We start from the raw sequence: 22085 nt of genomic DNA on the forward strand, positions 1-22085 counted from the left end.
GTCCCATCAGGACTCACTATCTCATCAGTACAGGACTATCAGAGCGAGAGAGTAGCAGAGAGAGAGACACACACACACACCCACATATACACACACAGACAGTGAGGAACAGAGAGAGAGGAGAGTAACATAAGTGCAAAGGAAATGCTATTATGAAATAGTAGACTTTTGGAGTCAACAACTTAACTTCAGTGCTAGAGTGGAACAGACAACAGGGACTTACATACAGTAAGGAGACAGCATAAAGGACACAGGAGGCCATGTTGAGAGTGGGATACCAGAGCTACGTCTACAAGTTATCCCGCAGGATGCTGCAGGTACCAACGGACACTATAGCGCAAAGAAAGATTCTACCTCCGAAAAACACTTTAAGGATTAACCACTGAAACCCCATACGTTGTTGAGCGGAGTCCCTCAGGGCTCTATACTAGTGTATGTTCTGTTTTTGCACTACTTTAAATATCTCTGCTAAAAATCTACAAGCTCCACAATGTTTTAGAGACTTACAGTAGGATGAATAATATAGAATCAGTGGTGGGCCTTAAAGGTGAGCCTGATGTGTGAGCTTGTGTGCCATATTTTGATTGTGACCACTAATTGTATTAATACTTAAAATTGTTAAGTTGTAATGGGAGTTTTATTATTTAATAGTCAAATTTACGCTATAGATAAAACATTTTTTAACATAAATATTCTATTCTGGGGGTCCCTGGGACAAAGTATTTTCAGATGGGGCCAAATACATATCATTTTGGGGGTCCTTGACATGGAAAATGTTTGAGAACCAGTTTGTTAGTTAGTTGACAGGTGGGTGACAGACGGTTGTATGTGATTGGCAGGTTGAAGCAGGAGGCGACGCCCCTTCAGAGCCAAAGGTTGACCAGAGGGTGGCGCTCCCAGCAGAGAACGGACTGAACCACACCCCCATCATCACCCCCAAACCCCCCGCCCCGGGTGGAGGACACCAGCCACAGTCTACCGGTACTGAACACTCAATGTTCATTTTTCCACTACCTTCTTTCACCGATGAGAACAAAATAAAAACAAGATAAAACTGAGACTAAATATAATTAAAACTAGAAGAGATCCAGTTGAACTAAAAGACAAGTAATTTTATGTTTGGTTGCGCTCGCGTGTTGCAATCTGAAAATAGTAGATCTACAAGCTCACAACGCGTCAGAGTGCTGATCAGCTGAGCTTAGTCCCTCAGTCTTTTGCCCTCCCAAGTCACTTAACTTAAAACCAGACCATATTTTGTCTGACCCTTTTGTCTGACCAATCAAGATGAGCCTATTCTTAGCAATACATCATCATTACCACACATCACATAATATTTGCCAGAGCATGGGTTAGGGTTTTGCTCCTGCCAGTGCATCTCGCGTACACAGTTTATGAGCCAGGATGGGTTGGAGCGACCTGTGGCCGCATCCGCATTCCCATTCTGTCTCCAACATGATCTCTCTGGCTAAAGATATCCAGCTGGGTCTCTTCTGCAGCCTTTTATTGCGCTATACTGACATGCTGACTATTACATTCCTTAGCCTGTGTTCCAGGCCTGCAAAGTCACCCACAGACATAGTTGCAGTATTACATGGAAACCTCAGTTTTCAACTAACAACGGTCAGACAAAAAAGAAAGAAAAAAAGTTAAAAAGACAGAGACAGAATCGTAAATCATGATATTCCCCAAGGTCATATTGTCAAAAAATTTAAATAAAACACATTTCTGAACAACTGTGGGTGAGTTTGGGTAGAAGAAGATATCAGTAGAAAGTCTTTAAAAGTAACTGAGGTGAATATACTGCAACTGCATCACGCTGACAACAGAAGCCAGTGTTGATTGTTGAAGCATTCACCCACACAGCATTGACTCCCCAGAGGATTCTGTCTGAACAAGCTTCAGCTGACCACAGCCTTAGGCAGCAATGAGTTGTTTACTCACAATGCTGGCCTTTGCAGTCTTTAGGAATAGGTTTAGGAAGACAGGCCCACTGGGGAACAGAAGGTCCCCAGGTTTGAGTTCCGGCAAGCAAGACCACATATAACCCCTAACGGCTCCCTGGGCATTGTATTAATGGTCCTCACTGCTACTAGTAGCTATACTGTAGGTTGGGTAAATAAATTGCAGAGGAAACATTTCACATATCGTTGCTGTTGGGCAGAAAACCTCTTATCTTTGTTTTTGTAAATTAAAGCCCTACTTGATCACACTACAGCGTCACACAAAAGCATCAAAAGTATCCGATCGGCAAGCTTGAAACACAGCGTGAAGCGACGTGTTTATAGCTTGTAGATCTGCTACTTTTTTTGCTGTTTTTGAATTAGAATCCTGAAAAGTAACAGTTTTGGACATAATGAGGTTTCTACCCGACAGAAACGCTAATGCACAAATATACATTGACAAAAATACCCCAAAGTGGGGGGCCAAATTATTGTTATTATTGTATTTTATCATTCTCCTATATTTTTCCCAAAAACTCATTCATTATTGGTAACTTTTTAGCCTATTCAACACACTGATAATCCAGGCCAACCTGGCCAACCAAAAAATTGCACTTATTGGCCGATAGGGGGAGCTACAATAACCACTCACAGTGTAAGGCTCAGCACTGCCACCCATTGTCCCAGAAATGTGAAAAGATGTATTCTGGACATGCTAAATTTCTTTTGCCCCTAGGTCCCATAATTAATAATTAACCCACATCAATTCCAAACTTACATTAACTGATGAATTATGATGTATTAGGTTAAGCTTCCCAAAGTAATTAAAATCAGCCCCACCTTTACCAGCTGTAACGTTAAAGTACTAATTACAGTCCAATAATATGGTTGTGAATTGGGCCATTCTGCTTAATGAGGACTTATTCATTTGGTCCTCTGGTGCCAGTATTCTTGTACTTTTAACTCAAGTAAAACTTAGAATTCAAGACTTTTCCTAGAGTATTTCTACATTGTTGTATTACTACATTAAGTGTGTGTGTGTGTGTGTGTGTGTGTGTGTGTGTGTGTGTGTGTGTGTGTGTGCGTGTGCGTGTGCGCGTGTGCGTGTGCGCGTGTGCGTGTGTGTGTGCGTGCGTGCGTGCGTGCGTGTTTTGAACCAGGCTCATTGAAGCCCACAGTAAAGACTGAAGACATCGTTCAGAGTGTCCTCACTGGTAAGACTGTCTCCTTTAAAACATTATGAATTACATGTCATCTCATACAGTTTTTTGTGTTTCCACATCAACCTCTTCATCAAGGCCTCTTTGGTCAACTTTGATTGATTGATTGAAGGCTTTATTAGAAGTTTGCATAGGAAAATGTACAGATTCATGACGGTACAGTTCACTGGTACAAGGTCTACTAAAAGGAGATCCATGAAAAGACTAAGCTTATTTCAACAGGAAACCATTTAAGTATCTCATATAACATTGAATGACAGACAAATAGAACACAGTACTATGCAGTAGATATGTAAAGAAAAAAAGAAGAAAAAAAAGAAAACAGTAGGTCTATACAATCAGTAAGTACAGTATATACAAGGAAGGGGCAGGGAGGGTAGGGTTGGGCTAGGTTTTTACCAGTTGTGAACGGCTGCTGCCTGTAAGTGGTTTTTTAGGGCAATTTTAAAGGATGCTAGTGATCCACACTCCTTTATGGCCTTCGGTAAGGCATTCCACATTTTTGTGGTATAGCAGAAGAACGAGTTCGACCCTTTCTTTGTGTTGACTCTGGGTTGAACGTGATCTGTGGCACTGCCTCTGGTGTTGTAATTATGGACATCCTTAACGTTTATAAAGTATTTTGACAGGTACTTGGGTATCATAGTGGTGTAGTGTATCTTGTACACCAGGCCCATTGCAAGTTGCTGTACTCTGTCATCTACTCTGAGCCACCCCACTCTTAGCTGGTGAGTAGCGGTGAGGTGAGTCTGATTGGGAAGGTTAAGCAGGACCCTAATTAGTTTATTTTGGGCTGTTTGGAGTTTAGTTTTTAGGGCTTGTGGGGCGTCACGATACCATACGTGGACTCCATAGTCAAAGAGGGGCTGGATTATTGCACCAGCTATGGTCTTCAGTGTGTTGAAGTTGACCATTGGGGCGATCCTCTGTAGGAAACGAGTTCGTTGGTTGATTTTTTGTATTACTTTTGAAGTCATCTTTTCGCTGGAAAGATTAGCTTCAAGGATACATCCTAAGTAAGAGATTTTGTTTTTTCGTGTTATGACCTTGTCACCCACTTTGATTGTGAAGTTCTCTACCTTTTTGAGGTTATGATTTGATCCAAAGAGGATGGACTCGGTTTTGCCCAGGTGAATTGATAATTTGTTGTCGTTAAGCCATGTGCAGATCTTACTCAGTTCAGAGTTAAGTGTCTTTTCAACCTGCAAGTGGTCCTTGCCCGAGACTAGGAGAGCCGAGTCATCCGCGAACAGGAACAGGTTGCAGTCGCAAGCAGATGCCATGTCGTTCACGTATATTAGGAACAACAGAGGTCCCAGTATGCTACATACTGTACACATACTGTACACACATGTTCTTGTTATTAGTCATTTGTACATTTTATTCTCTGATGATTAGGGATGGGACGATAAGCAATATAGTTTATCGTGATAAAAAGCACTCGATAATCGTATTGTGGAGATTTAATTTATCGTCCTCTGTCATGCTCTGGGATACAATTCACCTTTTATTTGCCGAGCTGCATATCCGGTACCATTTAAACCCTCTATAATTTCTAAAAGCTACTTATAACAAGTACTCCCCTGTAGAGAGCGCCGCCGCCATTGCTGCGGTGTAAACAGCAGCCAGTGGTGAAGTAAAAGTAAAATTATTGAAATTGGGAAATACTCAAGTAAAGTACAAATACTCAAAATTGTAATTAAGTACAGTGCTTGAGTAAATGTAGGCTACTAGATACTTTACACATCGGTTTACACCGTGGCAATGGCGTTGTCGCTCAGGAAATCGTTCTATCCACCTGTTTCCGTGGGAATTCAATTTACTGTAGAATTATGTCTGGGACACGTATGGAGAACACCTAACATACAAGCTCACGTCACGTCGCAGATGCGACCGTTGTGAGCTTGTAGATCACACTCTGATCGGCTCGGCTGCAACGCCGGAACTGCCGCCCACCTTCTGCGCAATGCACGATGGTATGCTGGAAACTCGTGTATAACTGTACATGTTTCCCTGTGGATCTTCTCACCAGAGCTGGAGGCTCAGACGCTGAAGGAGCTGAAGCAGCAGAAGGGCTTTGTGCGCGAGCAGAGGAAGCAGTACAAGGAGATGAAGGAGCTGGTGAGGAAGCACCAGAAGAAGATGTCGGAGCTGATCAAGGAGCAGGCGGCGCGCTGCGCAGAGCTGCAGAGCCAGCACACTAGGAGGCGCTCTGCCGTGATGAAGACCCACAAACGAGACGGTAAGAAAAGGTAGGTAGCACTTCCTTCTTCTTCTTCTTCTTCTTCCTTCCTTCCTTCCTTCCTTCCTTCCTTCCTTCCTTCCTTCCTTCCTTCCTTCCGTCCTTCCTTCCTCTTTCCACTTCCCTTCGTCGAGGAGTCATCAATGTGTCCGCAGACTAGACCAGCGTTTCTCAAACGTTTTCAAGATCTCCCCTTAACTCTTAACAGTGTACAAATGGAACCAAATGAACCTGTTAGGGTTCATAGGGTTCATTTGGTTTAATTTGTACACTGTTAGAGTTACAGACGTGTATGGATCAATTTAGACCCCCCTAAAGGAACCCACAGTGGGAACCACTGGACTAGACTAAGAAACTAAAAATCTAAAAAACTAGTTTAGTTTTTTAGTTTTTTACATAACATTATAATGTTCTTATTTTGATCAGTAATACCCAATTACATGTCAAGTCTCCAGGTTTGACACTGATTTATTATGACACTGTGGTACTGTATGAGTCCGCTAAGACGGTGTTTCTCAATTATTTTATATTCGAGGACCCCCATAATTCTGACACAAATGGAACAGTTCCATTTGGTTCCATTTGTGCATTCTCAGATTTACAGACCTGTAAAGGATATTTAAGGAGGCTATAGCTCTTTATATGTTTATGGTAACATTATTGTCCGCTCATTTGACAAAAGATGCCACAAGCCAGCATGGCGATGATGACCCCTGCCTCCGTCTTGTCTTCTCCACTAACCACTTTCCTCTGAAACTTTTTTTTTTGATTGATTGATTGATTGATTGAATACTTTATTCGTCAGAAATGTAAACAGCACATGGTACAGTCAGATATTAAGGCTAAAAGGATAAAAACTAAGCCCTATATTTTCGCCAGTGCCCTTACTCCTTATCCCCAAACTCATGCCTTTTTTACTATTTTGAAAAACATTTTAAAATTGTTCAACTAGCCGATCTACATCGACACATTGTGAGCTTGCAGTTCGGCTATTTGAACTATTTAAAATCCTCTTTTTTATATTAAAAAAGGGCAAAGAAGTTTAGGGATAAGGGGTAAAGCATATAGGGCCCTATATATTTACAAAAGAAATGGAGGAATTACATTTACCTCTCCCTGTGATCTCCTGATAGATCATCTGATCTAATCTCACTAACTAGTTTCCTCTGTAATGGGTCGAATGTCTTTGTTCAGTTATCCTTTCGTTTTCATTTCTTTCTTTCTTTCTTTCTTTCTTTCTTTCTTCCTTCCTTTCTTTCTTCTTTCCCATCTTTCCGTCTCTTTGCACCCCTCTTTCGTTCTGCCTTCCTACATGTCTTCCTGTCAGTCTTTCTTTCTTGTGGTTCTTTGCACTCTGTCTGTCTCTGTCTTGCCCCCATGTTTCAACACAGTTAGTTGTACTGTTTTTCTGAACACACTGCTGTAGAACAGACAGACCTCGACCTTCTCATGTTTTTGGGGTATGAAAAATACGATAAGGCTGCCTGGAGGCTGTGTGTGTGGAATGAGAATGAATGATAAGACTGGCTCCCCAGTCCGCTAAGGTCTGTTCAGGAGCTCCCAGGAGCCCATCACCAGTGGTGGAAAAAGTACCCAAATTCTTTACTAAAGTAAAAGTATCAATACTGCTATAAATGTATGTAGAAATACTTTGTTAGGGCACGGTCACACCAAAGTATGGCTGCCAGTTGATAAACTCATTTTGTGAGTGGCTGACTAAAAACGCATAGAGCGGCATTTTGTTCCAAAGCCTGTGACGCACCTGTCACTCACTTCCAGCACCCTCCCCGTTCCGCCTTCGACTCACCAGTTTGGACAGAGCGGGAAAACAAGCATTTGTATGGAGAATTTATCTGCTCCAGCATAAACGCCAGGTCAGCGCTGTGCAGCGCGCAGAAAGCTGCGCAAGACCATAAATCCATGCCATTCTCATTGAAATGCATTGGCGGAATCCACTCTCATAGGTAGAATATTTGGTCGGGGTGACGGTGCCCTTACAAATAATAAACTTTATTAAAAGTACAAAGGTATTGGTATGAAAATGTACTTAAAGTAGCAAGTGTTTCAGAATGTCCCATTTCACAAGTTTTTGAGTCAGCAGAACCAAGGACGGGTGTTTTCTGTCATGGTTAAAATGTAGTTTGAAGTTACCATGTATAGGAAGGCGGCGTGTCTGATAAAATTAATATCAACAAATATCTAAATACCGAATAAAGCAACTTAAAATCTGTCCGGGGTGTTCACAAAAGCCAGAGTAGACGATAAAATGACCAACAGGTTTTTTTTTTTAAGTTAAATATCCCTTTAAGTACCGTACTTGAGTAAAAGTACTTTGTAGCTTTACACCACTGATAACCACTGCTGGGAAGAACAGAGGCTCTAAGCAGCAAACACTACATTGCAATCAGCCAGCAGGGAGCTGAGAAGAACATCACCGCACGGGAGAGATAACAGGCTGTTCAGGGCCGCTTCATGGTAGCAGATAAGGCTTGCCTTATGGCAGATAATGGTTCAATCATTTAAAAGCTCTTGGTATTTGCTGCTGTTTGCTGCTAAGATTTACTCTCTCTCTCTCCACAAACTAGAAACCCACTCATAATGTCTGAATTTGTACAGAAACGTAATGGCATAATAACATTTACTGTACTGTTATGTTATCTTGAAAGTAGCCTGTGTCTATTTGCTGGGCCTCTAGTTTTTTGATTATGTGCAGTTTACTGATGTTCGTGTCAGGAGTTTTATTACTCTGCGTAATAGGATTATTATTATCGTCTCCGTCGGGTGGAAACCACATAGAGTAAAACTGTTGCTATACAGGATTCAAATTCAAAGGTAGCAAAAGCTGAAAACGGTGTCGCTTCGCACCGCTTTTCAAGCTTGCGGTTCTCCTACTTTCGATGCATTAGTGCGCCTCTGTAGTGTGATCAAGTAGGAAAAAACACAAAAGGTTTGAATATGGACATACTGTAAGGGGTTTCTGCCCCGACCGCAACGATATAAGTTAATACTGTAATCTTAATTGGTGGTTGTTTGTGTGTGTGTGTGTGTGTGTGTGTGTGTGTGTGTGTGTGTGTGTGTGTGTGTGTGTGTGTGTGTGTGTGTGTGTGTGTGTGCGTGCGTGTGTGCTTGTGCGTGTGTGCACTTGTGTGTGTGTGTGTGTGTGCGTGCGTGCGTGTCCCCAGCCGGTCGGACCTCTCTCTGTCCTCTCTGGACCAGGATCTGAGTGAGCTGGAGCAGGACTGCAGCCTCAGACTGTCTGAGCTGAAGGAGCAGCAGCAGCAGCAGCTGCTGACGCTGCGGCAGGAGCAGTACTACAGCGAGAAGTACCAGAAACGAGAACACATCAAACTGGTATGCGCGTGCACGCGTACATGCATGCACAGGGGTGTCACAAGGGGTAGGAAAGTGGGACTGAGTTACCAGGGCCCAAGGTGGAGGGGCCCTTTTAACTTTAGCTGTTGAAAAATAGCAGATATACAAGCTCACAGCGCGGCACCGAGTGCCGCGCTGCAAGCTTGTAGATCTGCTATTTTTGAAAAGTCGTGAAAATGTGCGCAAATCTTTGAATATATGTATTTTTTAAGTGAACAATTGTAACTCAAATTTTGCTTCTGGGGGGTCCCTGGAACTAAATATTTTGAGATGGGGGGTCCTTCACATGAAAAAGTTTGAGCATCACTGACATGAAAACATAGGTTTCTTGGCACACATTTTCACGATTTTTCTAAAATAGCAGATCTACAAGCTCGCAGCGCGGCACTCGGTGCCGCGCTGTGAGCTTGTATATCTGCTATTTTTTAATAGTTAACATTCATGGGGGGCCCGCAGTGAATCCTTGTACCCAGGGCCCAGAATTTGGTGTGACGCCCCTGTGCATGCACATATTCCTGGGAATTGTTTAGCTCTTATCAATGACTTTACATTGCAAACAACGTTCTCTCAAGTTTGTTTTCATGTCATTTCAATCATCATTTTGATGATTGTGATGAAGTCAATCCTACTACCCAAATGTGGACTCGTGTTAGGACAATCGCACCTGAGATTGTGAATTCCCAAAATGTGCAAAAGTATTCATTATTTTAATAAAATATTAACCACTTAAACCCCAGCATCTGTATTGGGAAAGGGTTAGGGAAAGGTTTCATTATCGGCTATTTTCAGTAAAAGCTTTCCCCACAATAACAGAAAACATAAAAGATTTTATTATAGAGCCCTGAGGGAATCTGGTCAACTATAGGGTTTATGGTTAAGAGATTGACTTCCATGGCCTACTGACAGCTTTGGCACTGACCAGTCCAGTGATTTGTGAAATTACCCGCGGACACATACCAGACACTGTCAGACACATATTCAAACACTCTTCTAGATGGCTCAGCCCCCCCCCCCCCCCCCCCCCCTCTTTTTATGGCCGTGCCATAAAAAGGAATCAATAAAGAATGGGATTGATGGAGTGAGAGTCGATAAAGTCCTTTCAATGCCAACCCCTGCAAACAGACAGACATAAGCTTACACAAGCACACACTACATCCACACGTTTTTAAGATTACTGACACAGTCACAGGCACACACAGACGTACAGACACGTAAACGGAATGCCAAGACCATCACAAACATACGTACGCACAAGCTCAAGCTAAGCAATTATTGTCTTTTGCCTGGATAACAAACACACACTCCACACAAGCACACACAGGCACGCACGCGCAAACACACTCACGCAGGGGCTAGTCCTGACATGTTGGATTACCTGCTGACTGTCTGGTCCTACCGGCTCGGACCAGTGGATCACGTATGCCTGATTTATACTGCGTTGCACGCCAGTGTCTTTCACCAAGATGAATAACTGATCTATACGCTCACACCGCGTAGCAGAACAAACACGGTGTGAGCTTGTACATCGGCTATTTCCGGTGCACCACACCCATGTTGAACGTTAACGCCATCAACGCTGCGGACTCCAGCACACTACACAATGCTACTGCTGTGCACAGTGGGGGGGAAAACAACAACTACAGTCACAGAGGCTGAGCGTTTATTCAAGTTAAATAATGACAAACAGCTTGAACGTTTTTCACAGTCTGATTGCAGAGAATTGAAAGATGTATTGTTTTTGGCTTTATATTATATATGTCTACCGTATATTTCTTTTGATTTGATTTAGTAAAATCAATTTGTCGTTAGTCCAAAAATGGAATAGAACAGCCAAAATAAAGGCCAATACTGTTGTACAGTAAATACATGGCCATTGATGTATTGTCACTTGAAAAGTTGGTGGACTGAGAAGGCTGTACAAGATATCCACAAAAACGTACTCATCAAAACTTAAAACTGTAACCATCAAAGCATGGACAGAACTCAGCACTTAAGTTATGTGAACATGCAAGTGTAACATAAACTAAAACATATATACAAACTTAAAAGTGTTATATATGATATAAAATATACATGTATATAAATTTTTTCATTCCGAAATAAGTAAAGGTGGGGTGGGGGGAATCATCGATTAATAAATATAGGGCTGTAGAATAATCGATTTTTACTTTTATCAGTGTGTGGCATCCCTAATTTGATTAACTTTATTTATCCCCCAAGAGCCTGAGAGAGAAATGTCATTAACCGCCGCATGCCAACAACACCATAAAAACATAAGCACACATCAGTGACCGTAGTCACGTCTGTACATGTTATGCACATGAATCACATGCTGATCATATATACAGTATACTGTACAAACATCGTCTCTGTCGGGTGGAAACTGTTACTTTTCAGGATTCCAAATAAGAATCAGCAAAAGTAGCAGATCTACAAACTCAAAACGCATCGCTCCTTGTGTGACACTCAACACAGGATTTAAGAATCCCAGGGCTAAATTATTAGTGCCACAACCAATAATAATTATAAAAATGTTGGTATAAGAGCAGCAAAAACACCACCGCCTCCCGCAATTTTGTGGCCCTCGGCTTGGTACCCTAGACATAATTCGGCCCTTGGGGAAAACTAATTGGGGAACCCTGCTGTAGTATGATCAAGTAGGGAGTTCACTTACGAAAAAACACAGAAGAGTTTGAATATGGAGATGAGAGGTTTCTGCCCGACAGCAACATTTTACATATTTTTACTTTAGTGTTCTCTCCCCCCCCCCCCCCTCTCTCTCTCTGCAGCTGGTGGAGAAACTGACCACCATAGCGGAGGAGTGTCAGAGTTCTCAAATCAAGAAGCTCAGAGACATCTGTGAAAAGTAAGCCCACCTTTACACGCACGCACGAATGCACGCACGCACGCACACGTACACGCACACCCACTGAAACATATCTCCTGTCCCTCTTCCTCTGTCCATCTGTAGGGAAAAGAAAGACCTGAAGAAGAAAATGGACAAGAAAAGACAGGAGAAGATTAATGAAGCAAAGTCCAAAGACAAGAACCTGACGGAAGAGTGAGTGTCCTCTAGACTCTTCATTGTTTCATTCATGCCACTTGTGTGATCATTGTGTTTCTATCGATTTATATATCCTACTTTTGTCTGCTAACAGCATTTCCTCTGAGGGATCAATAAGGTTTTGTGATCATCTCTTAACGTGCTGAGTGCATAATTGCCTGCAGCAAAAGGACCTTTTGTTTAGGTCACCTCCTATCTCTGTCTGTCTTCAGGGTCTTATCTGTAATAACTTATTGGTGTTCCAGGTCGAAAACAACTGGACCTATCAGCGGCAAAATTATGGACATTTAATGTGCATAATTTAAATAAATATTAATATTACTAACGTTTTATAACTGAGCTCGATGTTGCTCAGATCAGGCTTAAAATCTAGACCAAATATGGAGTCATAGGCCTGCCGCCTACATCAAAGGATTATGTCATTGACGTCAATGGCTGGCCACATGAAGTCCAAGATACACATTTTGTAGCCACTCCGGTCCCACATCAAGATCACAATAATTAGATTTTCTTTTATATGTTTTTTCCCCAATTTAGTCTGTGCCAATCCCTCAAATGTTTGCACAGCCCCTGACTCTGCCAACCAGCTACTGTTTGGTCTGGGGAGGGTGACTGTAGACAACCGCATTGTCACCGGCTGCTTTTTTTTTTGGTCTTCCCTGTGCTGAGCTGTTGCTGTATATATTATGACCACTAGATGTCAGCACAGGACAATATCTTTGTTTAGCAATGCTCCTTGTGTGTGACTGTGTAATTCTGTCCTCAGGGAGAAGTTGGAGATCAACAGATCATTCGTCAACGAGGTGGTGCAGTACATCAAGAGGGTGAGAGGGAAAACCTTCTGCACTGCATTTGTGAATCCTTAGTTTTATCCTTGGTTTTTCTGCTTAACATTTCACTTCACTTAACCACTTAACTCAAAGACCTGAAGCCGATTCTATTTAATGTTTTCTAAATCCTTCGTTTTCTGAAGAGAGTAAAGCCCTTTGCACACAGGACAGTTGCGTTTTTTTCGTTTGCGGCATGAATAAAACGCATTGGATTTGGTGTGCAAGGCTGTGCGGAATCGGCGCTGCGGATCCAAAAATTAGTCATAAAAGGAGTGATGAGTTTTTTACCGCATGCGACAAGACACACGAATCGAACTGGGTTCGATCGAGAAAAAAACGCACGGCGGCAGCCACTCGTCGCACGGCTAATTCGGAGCCGGTGTGCATGAGGTCATAGAGAATCATTGTTTTCTTTTCAAAAAATTATATTGTCCATTTTATCCGTGCGGTTAAACGCGCCTGTGTGCAAAGGGCCTAAGTCAGTGATTTATGTTCAAAGATTTGCACAAATTCTCAAATTTCTTTCAAAAATAGAAGATCTACAAGCTGCATGAAGTGACCCGCTATGAGCTTGTAGCTATTTTTGATTAGGCAAAGTATAAAATATGGTTAAAGTGGTTAAAATGTCAAGTGGCACAGATATCTTAATGGGTTAAAGGGATATTTCACTTTCCAACATTTTAATGTCTAATCGGGCTTTTAGTAATTTTTTCTTCATTTCTTCATTTTTTTCCCAAAAGAATTATAAAAGATAAATGAAAAAGGGGTAATTGAAAAAACACAGTCGTCTCACACATTAGAAGCCAATACCAGTCACCAGAACCAAGGACATGTGTTTTCAATGAATCTAAGTTTGACGTTACAATGGGTTTGTATATGAAGGGGGCGTGTCAGATAAAATTAATATCAAATATCTGAATCAATCAACTTAAAAACTGTCTAGGGTGCTCACAAAAGCCTGATAGACACTAAAATGACTCCCAGACATCTTTGAAAGTGACTATCCCTTTAAACCCTATACTGTACATACTGTATACTTTGTTGACTGGAAACTGATGGGCTCTATACCGCCTCTTTTTTCCCCTAACACCAAATCTTGTCACCAGAAAAATAGCCGATCTACAAGTTCACAGGGTTTCGTGTTGCATGCTGTCGTTGTGAGAGCCTCAAGTGTATTTATAAGGAAACACGTAATTAGAGATTCTTCACACAACCGAACAATGATCTCCAGCGATCAATTAATGATCACAGTCATCATACTGTGCATCTCGTATTTTAAAATGCTTAACTGAAGATACTGTAGTAATGCAAATGTTATTGCACATTTCAAAACCACAAAATGCTTTACAAGTAAGCATGCCTTTGCAAGTAAGCATGCTTTGTGTGTGTGTGTGTGTGTGTGTGTGTGTGTGTGTGTGTGTGTGTGTGTGTGTGTGTGTGTGTGTGTGTGTGTGTGTGTGCGCGCGTGTGCGTGTGCGTGCGCGTGCGTGTGCATGTCCATAGCTGGAGGATGCTCAGACCAAAAGGCAGGAGAGGCTGGTAGAGAAACACAAGGACGTACGACAGCAGATACTGGATGAGAAGCCCAAGGTAAGAAATAAAACACTGCTTCTCAAACATGTCAAAGACCACCCAAATGTATATGTATGTGGCCCGCGGACCCCTATCTGAAAAGAGTTTGAGCCAGGGACCACCCAAAAGAGAAGATGAACATTGTTGTAAAAATTCAAGATTATCCAAAGATTTTCATATTTTACATTATACGATTAAAGAAATATGTACAGATGTACAAGCTTGCTTGCAGTCACAAAGTGACGTGCTGTGAGCGCTGTGAGTCTAGATCTGCTATCCTTGAATAGCCAACATAAATGGATACGGTGGTTTAAAATGAATGATTGTAATGCTATACTAACTTACTTTAGCTGGGGACCCCCTGAAACCCACTCCAAGGACCCCACTTTAAGAACCACTGAACAAAAATGCAGTGGGATGAGATGGCACATCATTATGTCATGTGTCACTGTCATGGGATCTGTCCTCTGGCTGTATATCTGAGTGTGTGACTTTAATTGGCTGGCCTGATGTCGTCTGACAGGGCCATGATGGGTGCTCACATGCAGTGATGGACAATAGTACTCAACCCTCAGTACTTGAGTCAAAGTATAGTAGATACTCCTGGTCAAATATTACTCAACTACAAGTGATGCTTGATTTAAAGTACGGGAATGATCAGTATTCAAATTTTCATTTTAAAAAAACTAAGATTTTCTTCCAGAAATGTTCAAAAATATCAATAATTGTCAATCGTTTTTACACATTTTTAAATTGGGCTCAAATGGTTAATACGTAATGTACTTTCCCCCTTCCTAGAAATTTTGTGGAGTCAAAGTATCCAAAAATACATACTCGAATAATGTACTGAGAGTGTAGTACTCGAGTAGATGTACTTTGTTCGTGTTCAGTATCCACCGCATCATCATCTCTGTCAGGTGGAAACCTCCGGTTTTGGAAACTGTTACTTTTCAGGATTCAAATTCAAAAACAGCCAAAAGCAGCATGTCGACAAGCTCAAAAAGTGTCGCTTCGCGTCATGTTTCAAGCTTGCAGATCTGCTACTTTTGATGCTCTTGCGTGATCACTGTAGTTAGTATGATCAAGTAGGGCGCTAATTCACGAACAAACACAGCAACGATATGTGAGTTCATGCTTGTGTGTGTTTGTTGTTTACGTTGCATTCCCCCATCCCTATCCTTTACGTGTATGTGTGTGTTTGTGTGTGTGACTGTGTCATTTTTAGGACGACAGCTCATCAGAAGATGATGGTAAGCCCTGTCGTTGGTTGGTGGTGCATTGTTGGTGTGTGGCAGGCATTAACGTTTACAAGCTTCTGGGCCGCTGGGCGCTATATCCAGTACCGCGTTGCTTCACACCTCAGTGTGTGTGTGAGAGCTGGGTCCTTCTTGACTTTCAGCCGATATGCTATCATACAGGAACTTACTGTACACACATAACATTATCATTGTTAGTGGGGTTTGATTTCCCCAGACCTTCTAGCCAGCGTTCAATGCAGGTTATTGTGCTATTTATGTTGAGGAAGGCAGCTTGGAACACAGAGAGGGATGTTATTTCACGCACGCACGTGTGCACGCACGCACTCACACTCTCTCTCTCTCTCTCACACACACACACGCACGCACGCACGCACGCACGCATGCAACAGCAATTCAGTGGTGTTCTGTATAGCAGCATATTTGCCAAAGCAAAAAGGTTCTCGGCAGCTACGATAATTGGAATGAACATTGAATGTGGGAGGGGATGATCAACAGGTCTAATTCGATGTGTGCACTGTGTCTTGCTGAAACGGAGCCCCGCCCACAGCAGTACTGCAGTACACCTTGTCCATAATTTGACAGCTTGTTACTAACGAGCATGCAGGTTGTCATGGTCAGAACATTCAGTACTGCAACCAACACTAACTGACTTGAGCCCTCTGTTGTTCTCCCTGTACCCCCCCCCCTCTTCTCTTCTCTTCTCTTCTCTTCTCTTCTCTTCTCTTCTCTTCTCTTCTCTTCTCTTCTCTTCCGTTCATTCCCTTTCCCCTCCTCTTTTCTTGTCTCGTCTCCTGTCCCACCTGTTCTCCTCTCCTCTACAAATCCTCTTTTCTACCTGTGCGATGCAACGACAACCTTCCTCTCTCCTTTACCCCCTTTCCTATACTAGGTTAACCCCATTCCTGTTTGTGGCCTAGTTCCCCCCTCCCCCCTCTGTTCCCTTATTTGCAAGACTTGGAGGCATGCCAAATCACAGGCATGTTCCTAAACAAGTCTGGTGTTTCTATTTCCAGCATACAGGGTGTGTACCTGTTGGCCTGTGACATTGTAGATGAGGTGGGTCACTGCATCAACTGGACCGGCTTTCCTGAATCCTAATGAGACATGCATTACCAGCATATTGGCCACTAGGGGTCCCTGCAACCTGAGACGGGTGTAGATCAGTGGTTCTCATCCTGTGGGTCGGGAGACGGGTGTAGATCAGTGGTTCTCATCCTGTGGGTCGGGACCCCCAGGGACGTCCCAAAATTATTTTGGGGGGTCCCCAGATGATTAGCTTAATGTGCAACATTGTTTTCCCACTCAACAGTAAAGAAACCAACACAACATTTATAGTGTATAGAGAGGGTATCTGCACATTTCTAAAGTGACAATTTAAGGACTTTTGAATACCTCTAAAATGACAAATTAAACATTGGCCAAATTGTCAAATATTAGAGGCAGAAATTGTGAATAGCCGATCGACACTGCTATTTTCCCAATAGTTATACAAAATGTAATGCCTCAACTCTTCAACTCAAGTGTTCATCAGAGTAGGGGATCCCCCGTTAAAATATGATTATTTTGGGGGTCGCGGCCTGAAAAGGTTGAGAGCCACTGGTGTAGATTGGCTGCCATTGTTTTGAAAATTCTATGTGCTGTAGAGAACCGCCGTTCACTTACGTTTTATTTTGAAGAGGCCACGTGCGTGTGCATGTTGTGTAATCTGACGATTTTAAAATGGACGTCAGTCTGTTTGCATTCGGTCGCAAAACTAAAATCCCCCTGCCCCCTTAACTTGTTCCTGAACGTGTTAGGCAAAGGAAGTGTTAAGACATTGGGGATCTCCATAACTAAATCTAAATGTTTGCCAATTGCTATCAATCTGGGTACCAAGCGAGAGGCTTAACCCCAGGTTGCAGCAGGGGCGAGGGTCCACTTTGACCATGTCTCCCATGTTCCCCCTGACAGCTGAACGGATGTATAGACTCTATTCACCATATTCCTGGCCCCGCCCACGGCTTCCTGTTCATATCCTGAAAGAAAATAAAAAACATCATTTGGTTTCCTGTGTCCTTGCATTAAAGTGTCAGTAGAGGCGCTCTGGGCTCTGGGCTCTGAATGAACCGGTGTTGCCACGTGGTGCCAGGGACCTCCAGTCCTCCACACAGATTTGTGTTAGGGTTAGGGTTAAAAATGTTGTTAAAATGTTTCAAAAATAGTTGAAAATAGTTTTTTTTTCCTCAATATTTTTTAAATACTCACAATGTGTCGCAATGTGACACATTGTGAGCTTGCTGATCTGCTATTTTCAAATGTAAATGTAAAGTAGTAAAACTGAACCTAATTAATTCTATTGGGCTTATTATTCATAGACCTGGCCGCTTGTTTCTTTGGCAATATCTGGCAACAGACAATTCCCTGTCACTTCCTTACTTGGGATCTCTTGTTCTTAGACTTGGGAGGAAGTGAAAAGATGTTTTTGAAGCAGCACACAGAGAAAAACTCTCTAGCGCCCTCTGTAAAAGAAAATGGCAGCCTCCATAGAGAGGGCCAGGAATATGACTCTATAAGATCGATAAAGAATAATCAGCCTCTATAATATTATTAGATTCAAACCAGCATCCCTCAGTTTGACATTGAGCTTAGCCACCCACTCTCAACAGCACTTCCTCATTTGCACGTTGCTACTTCGAGACGTGTATGCGAGAGAGCGAGAGGGGAGAGAGAGAGAGAGGGTGCGAGTGTGCGTGGCCATATGCAGCCCCCCCCCCCCAACCATGTCCATGTTCTATTCCACTTAAACTATTCCGATGGTGATGATCAAAAGATGCCCCGTCACTGTGTGTTCTTGTGCTCGGTGTGTGACGCACGCAGGAGTCAGCACGGTTTGATTGATGGATGATGTCTAGAGAGGATGGACGTGATGGGGACATGATGGGGTTGGACGGACGAGTCTGCGCTTGGAGTTCCGCTGGGGGCTAATGGACGAGGGCATGAGTAACCAGGACAAAGCTAATATAAAAACACAGATCATTTGTGTGTGTGTGTGTGTGTGTGTGTGTGTGTGTGTGTGTGGGTATGTAGGGTATGTGTGTGTCTGTAAGGATATGAGCAGGTCACTGTTTGCGTGCGTGTGTGCGTGCGTGGGTGCGTGCGTGGGTGTGTGTGTGTGTGTGTGTGTGTGTGTGTGTGTGTGTGTGTGTGTGTGTGTGTGTGTGTGTGTGTGTGTGTGTGTGTGTGTGTGTGTGTGTGTGTGTGTCTTGGTGAGTCACACACTTCCCCAGTTCTGACCCACTTTCTCCTCTGGGCTCAGAGCAGCTAATGGACAGCTATAAGCATCCCTGGTCTGCAGAGTCCTGAGAGCGCTCGGCAGCAGCCAAGGCCTGCAGCAACGCCAGCCATGCATGTGCGCGTGGAAGTTATGCCTGAAGCGCATGTGTGTGTACTACTGTATGTGTGTGCGTGTGCGTGTGCATGTGTTCCGTGCTGTATGTGTGCTTATCTGTGTGTCATAGACATGTTGGACGCTACCAGAATAGTTTGCCTTACTATGGCCGTAGACACGTTTGAAACCAGTTCAGCCATGTACTCACCACCAGTAGAGCCCAATGGGAGTTTGTGAATGTCATGCTGTAGATGGGTCAACCTGAGCTTAGACTTAGACTAGTTTTAAAAACAGGGACATGGCTCGGGGTAAAACAAAATAAAATAGCGGATACAAAGAGGACATATACCTGTAAATTGGAAGGTGAGTGTGAGAGAGAGAGAGAGAGAGAGAGAGAGAGAGAGAGAGAGAGAGAGAGAGAGAGAAAAAGAAAGAGAGAAAGAGGTCTGTCCTGTCTCCCTTCCTGCACTCAGGGGTGTCATGAAAAGGTTTGAGCACCACTCACATAGAAACATTCAAATAAAAAAAAACCTTAGAAGGATTTGAAATATTCAAAGACTTGAAAGACAAATTTTCACGATTATAGCAGATCTACAAGCTTGCAGCGCGGCACCAAGTGCCGCGCTGTGAGCTTGTATATCTGCTATTTTTCAATAGTTAAAGCACAAAATAACGCAGTGAATCCTTGTACCCAGGGCCCATAGTTTGGTGCGACACCCCTGCCTGCACTATCATTGTCCTCTTAACAGTCCAATCAAAATGGTCCCCAGGAAACCACAGAGCTCAGCATGAAGTCAAATGTCACTTCACAGCATCACCCGAGATCCATTACTGTAGGATGAGATTTGATATCTCACTCAGGTCATATACAGTAGTAGCCTTGGGCTGAAAACATTCCCCTTCCCCTGTTATGACAAATCATTGCTGTCGGCGAGAACATTCTTTATCTCCATATCCAAACTTTCAGTCAGGAACATTCACATCAAAGTAGATTTAACCATTTTATTGCAACAAATTGAATACAGCTAAACTTGGCATTAATGGCGCCGCGCTTTAAGATGTTCCCCACATTTTGCAAAAGCAGCATGATAAGCTAAATCAGGGAAGGCAATGCAAAATCCCCCCATGGGTATACAAGAGCCGGCCCATAGACATTTAATCGGATTAAGTTGAGTCATGCAAACTTGAATGCATTTTAACATAAAAGCCATAGAACATTGAATTACTTTAGAGCTATGCACACAGGAATTTCAGTTCAACATTCAGTTTAAACGCTTGAGACCTGGGAACGCTGGGGAGTGACATGCGGCAAAGGTCGTCCGGATTGGGAATCGAACCGGTGACACCACCAGGCATCCAAGCCTATGTGGCAATGCCTAAACGGTATGCGCCTGGACCAGTAGGCGCCCCTGAGAGCCACGTTTAAACGGACTGCCTTGTTGAGGGAATGAGGTGTGATTGGTGTGTAGGAAAGCGTGGCTGATAGAAAGCAATCATCAGACTGACTGACATCTGATTAATGCTGAGCTTTTGCGACTTCCGTGCCCTGCATGAACTATATGTTTCATTTTTGTGTTTTTAGCTAATGTTGTGTTTTTAGCTATTTTTTTTTTGTGTGTAATTTAACGCCCTCCTTGATCACAGTGTCACACAAAAGCATCAAAAATAGCAGATCCACAAGCTCGGTTTGCGCTGCGTTTTGAGCTTGTAGATCTGGCTATTAATTTGAATCCTGTATGAGGTTTCCATCCGACAAATTAATTTTGAGTATGTTTTGGTCTAGTAATAATGCTTTTTAATCATTATTAATCATTCATAAAATATACCTCATGGATCGTTAGCATCGCTAATTTTGACTTCCTATACATCAAGAGATAGCGTTCCATCACTTTGACAGCTCATTTTCCTGTCTTTTTATGGGACACGTTATTTTACTGTATTGTAAAAGATGGCTTCTAGCTGTGCACATCATTTTACATCCTCGATGGGTCAGGGCTTTTGTTTTGTCTTCCCAGTTGTTGTTGTTGTTGTTATTGTTGTTGGAATATTTGCCCAGGAACATTTGCACGTACGGCACATAAAATGTGTCTGAACTCTGTACTAGGCATCCTCTTGTTTTTGCTCTACACCAGGGGTCTTCAACATTTTCAGGCCAAGGACCCCTTAGTTGAGAGAGAGATGAAGCAGGGACCCCCACAACCTTTTCATAGATTCCATATCGTTTAATCGTTTCACAGCACAATCATCAGTGTATTTTGTATTCATGTCAATTTCTGTTTTCAGATATTTAACCACTTGAATTGTCAATACTTAATGTAAAACACTTGACCTTTCACTCTGTACTTAGTCTGCTCTTTTTCCCCTCTACACCAAAGCTCTTTGCCGAAAATGGCAAAGAGCCATTCTCTAGACTCCACTGTCTAGACCCCTGGCCTAGACAGTTCATAAAACAGCCTACCAATGACATCATTGGCATGCACACTCGCTCACATGTTCGCTCTGTTTTTCTTCCTGTCGTCTTAGCCACTGCTATAGCTAGCAATATATCAGTATATCATTTTACAAATTGTGTTCATTATTAAGTAAAATAGCTACTTTCGTTATTGGTATTACAGTTGCAGTTAGGTACGAGAGATGCTATTTGTTTAAAGGAGTAGTTCATCCCCAAAAGGACTTTTTTTTTCTTTGATTACTCACGCCATGGAGACTAGAGTTCTATAATATATTTTTATTTTATTTGTCGCATTACTAAGACAAAAATGTGATAATAGTACACTTCCCCCCATTGATTCCGGATGGGGACCCAAATGCATTTGGGTCCCCATCCGAAATCAATAGGCATGCATTTATTGTAATCAAATTTCTGTTTTAGGAATGAGTCTACATTGGCTCCATGGCATTTTGGGGGTGAACTACTCCTTTAAGAAGTGCCAATAAGAATAAACCATTTGATAATAGAATAATTCAATTCCTGATAGTCTCTGCTATAATTTGTAAATGGCTAAAAAAATATATCACTGATGCAGGACAATAATTATTTTTATTGTATTTTATAATAAAAAGAATAAAAGTAATGAACAATAATGGCATATTCAGAAAATATCTGAATAATAAAACGTTTACATTTTATTATTATTATATTTTTTAAATAAGTTATTTTCTTAACAACATTAATTTCCATGTCTAATATGTGTAATCTTTGAGTACTGAATATTGTAG

The 22085-nt window shown here is 42.3% G+C and overlaps 1 protein-coding gene across 1 annotated transcript in view; it reads left to right on the forward strand.

Annotated features, from left to right (window-relative positions):
* The window catches only part of plcb1l (phospholipase C beta 1-like), a gene marked incomplete at both ends in the record, with an annotated part of 254020 nt that overhangs the window by 216046 nt on the left and 15889 nt on the right, over positions 1–22085 (forward strand). The window contains 8 exons of the mRNA XM_080744659.1: positions 840–981; positions 3119–3154; positions 5193–5412; positions 8585–8753; positions 11564–11640; positions 11746–11835; positions 12605–12662; positions 14172–14258. Coding sequence (XP_080600785.1) covers positions 840–981; positions 3119–3154; positions 5193–5412; positions 8585–8753; positions 11564–11640; positions 11746–11835; positions 12605–12662; positions 14172–14258 — 879 coding nt within the window. The remainder of the gene's footprint in view (positions 1–839; positions 982–3118; positions 3155–5192; positions 5413–8584; positions 8754–11563; positions 11641–11745; positions 11836–12604; positions 12663–14171; positions 14259–22085) is intronic.

The sequence above is a fragment of the Nannobrachium achirus genome, assembly GCF_963921795.1.
Source record: "Nannobrachium achirus genome assembly, chromosome: 16".
NCBI classification, from domain to species: Eukaryota; Metazoa; Chordata; class Actinopteri; order Myctophiformes; family Myctophidae; genus Nannobrachium; species Nannobrachium achirus.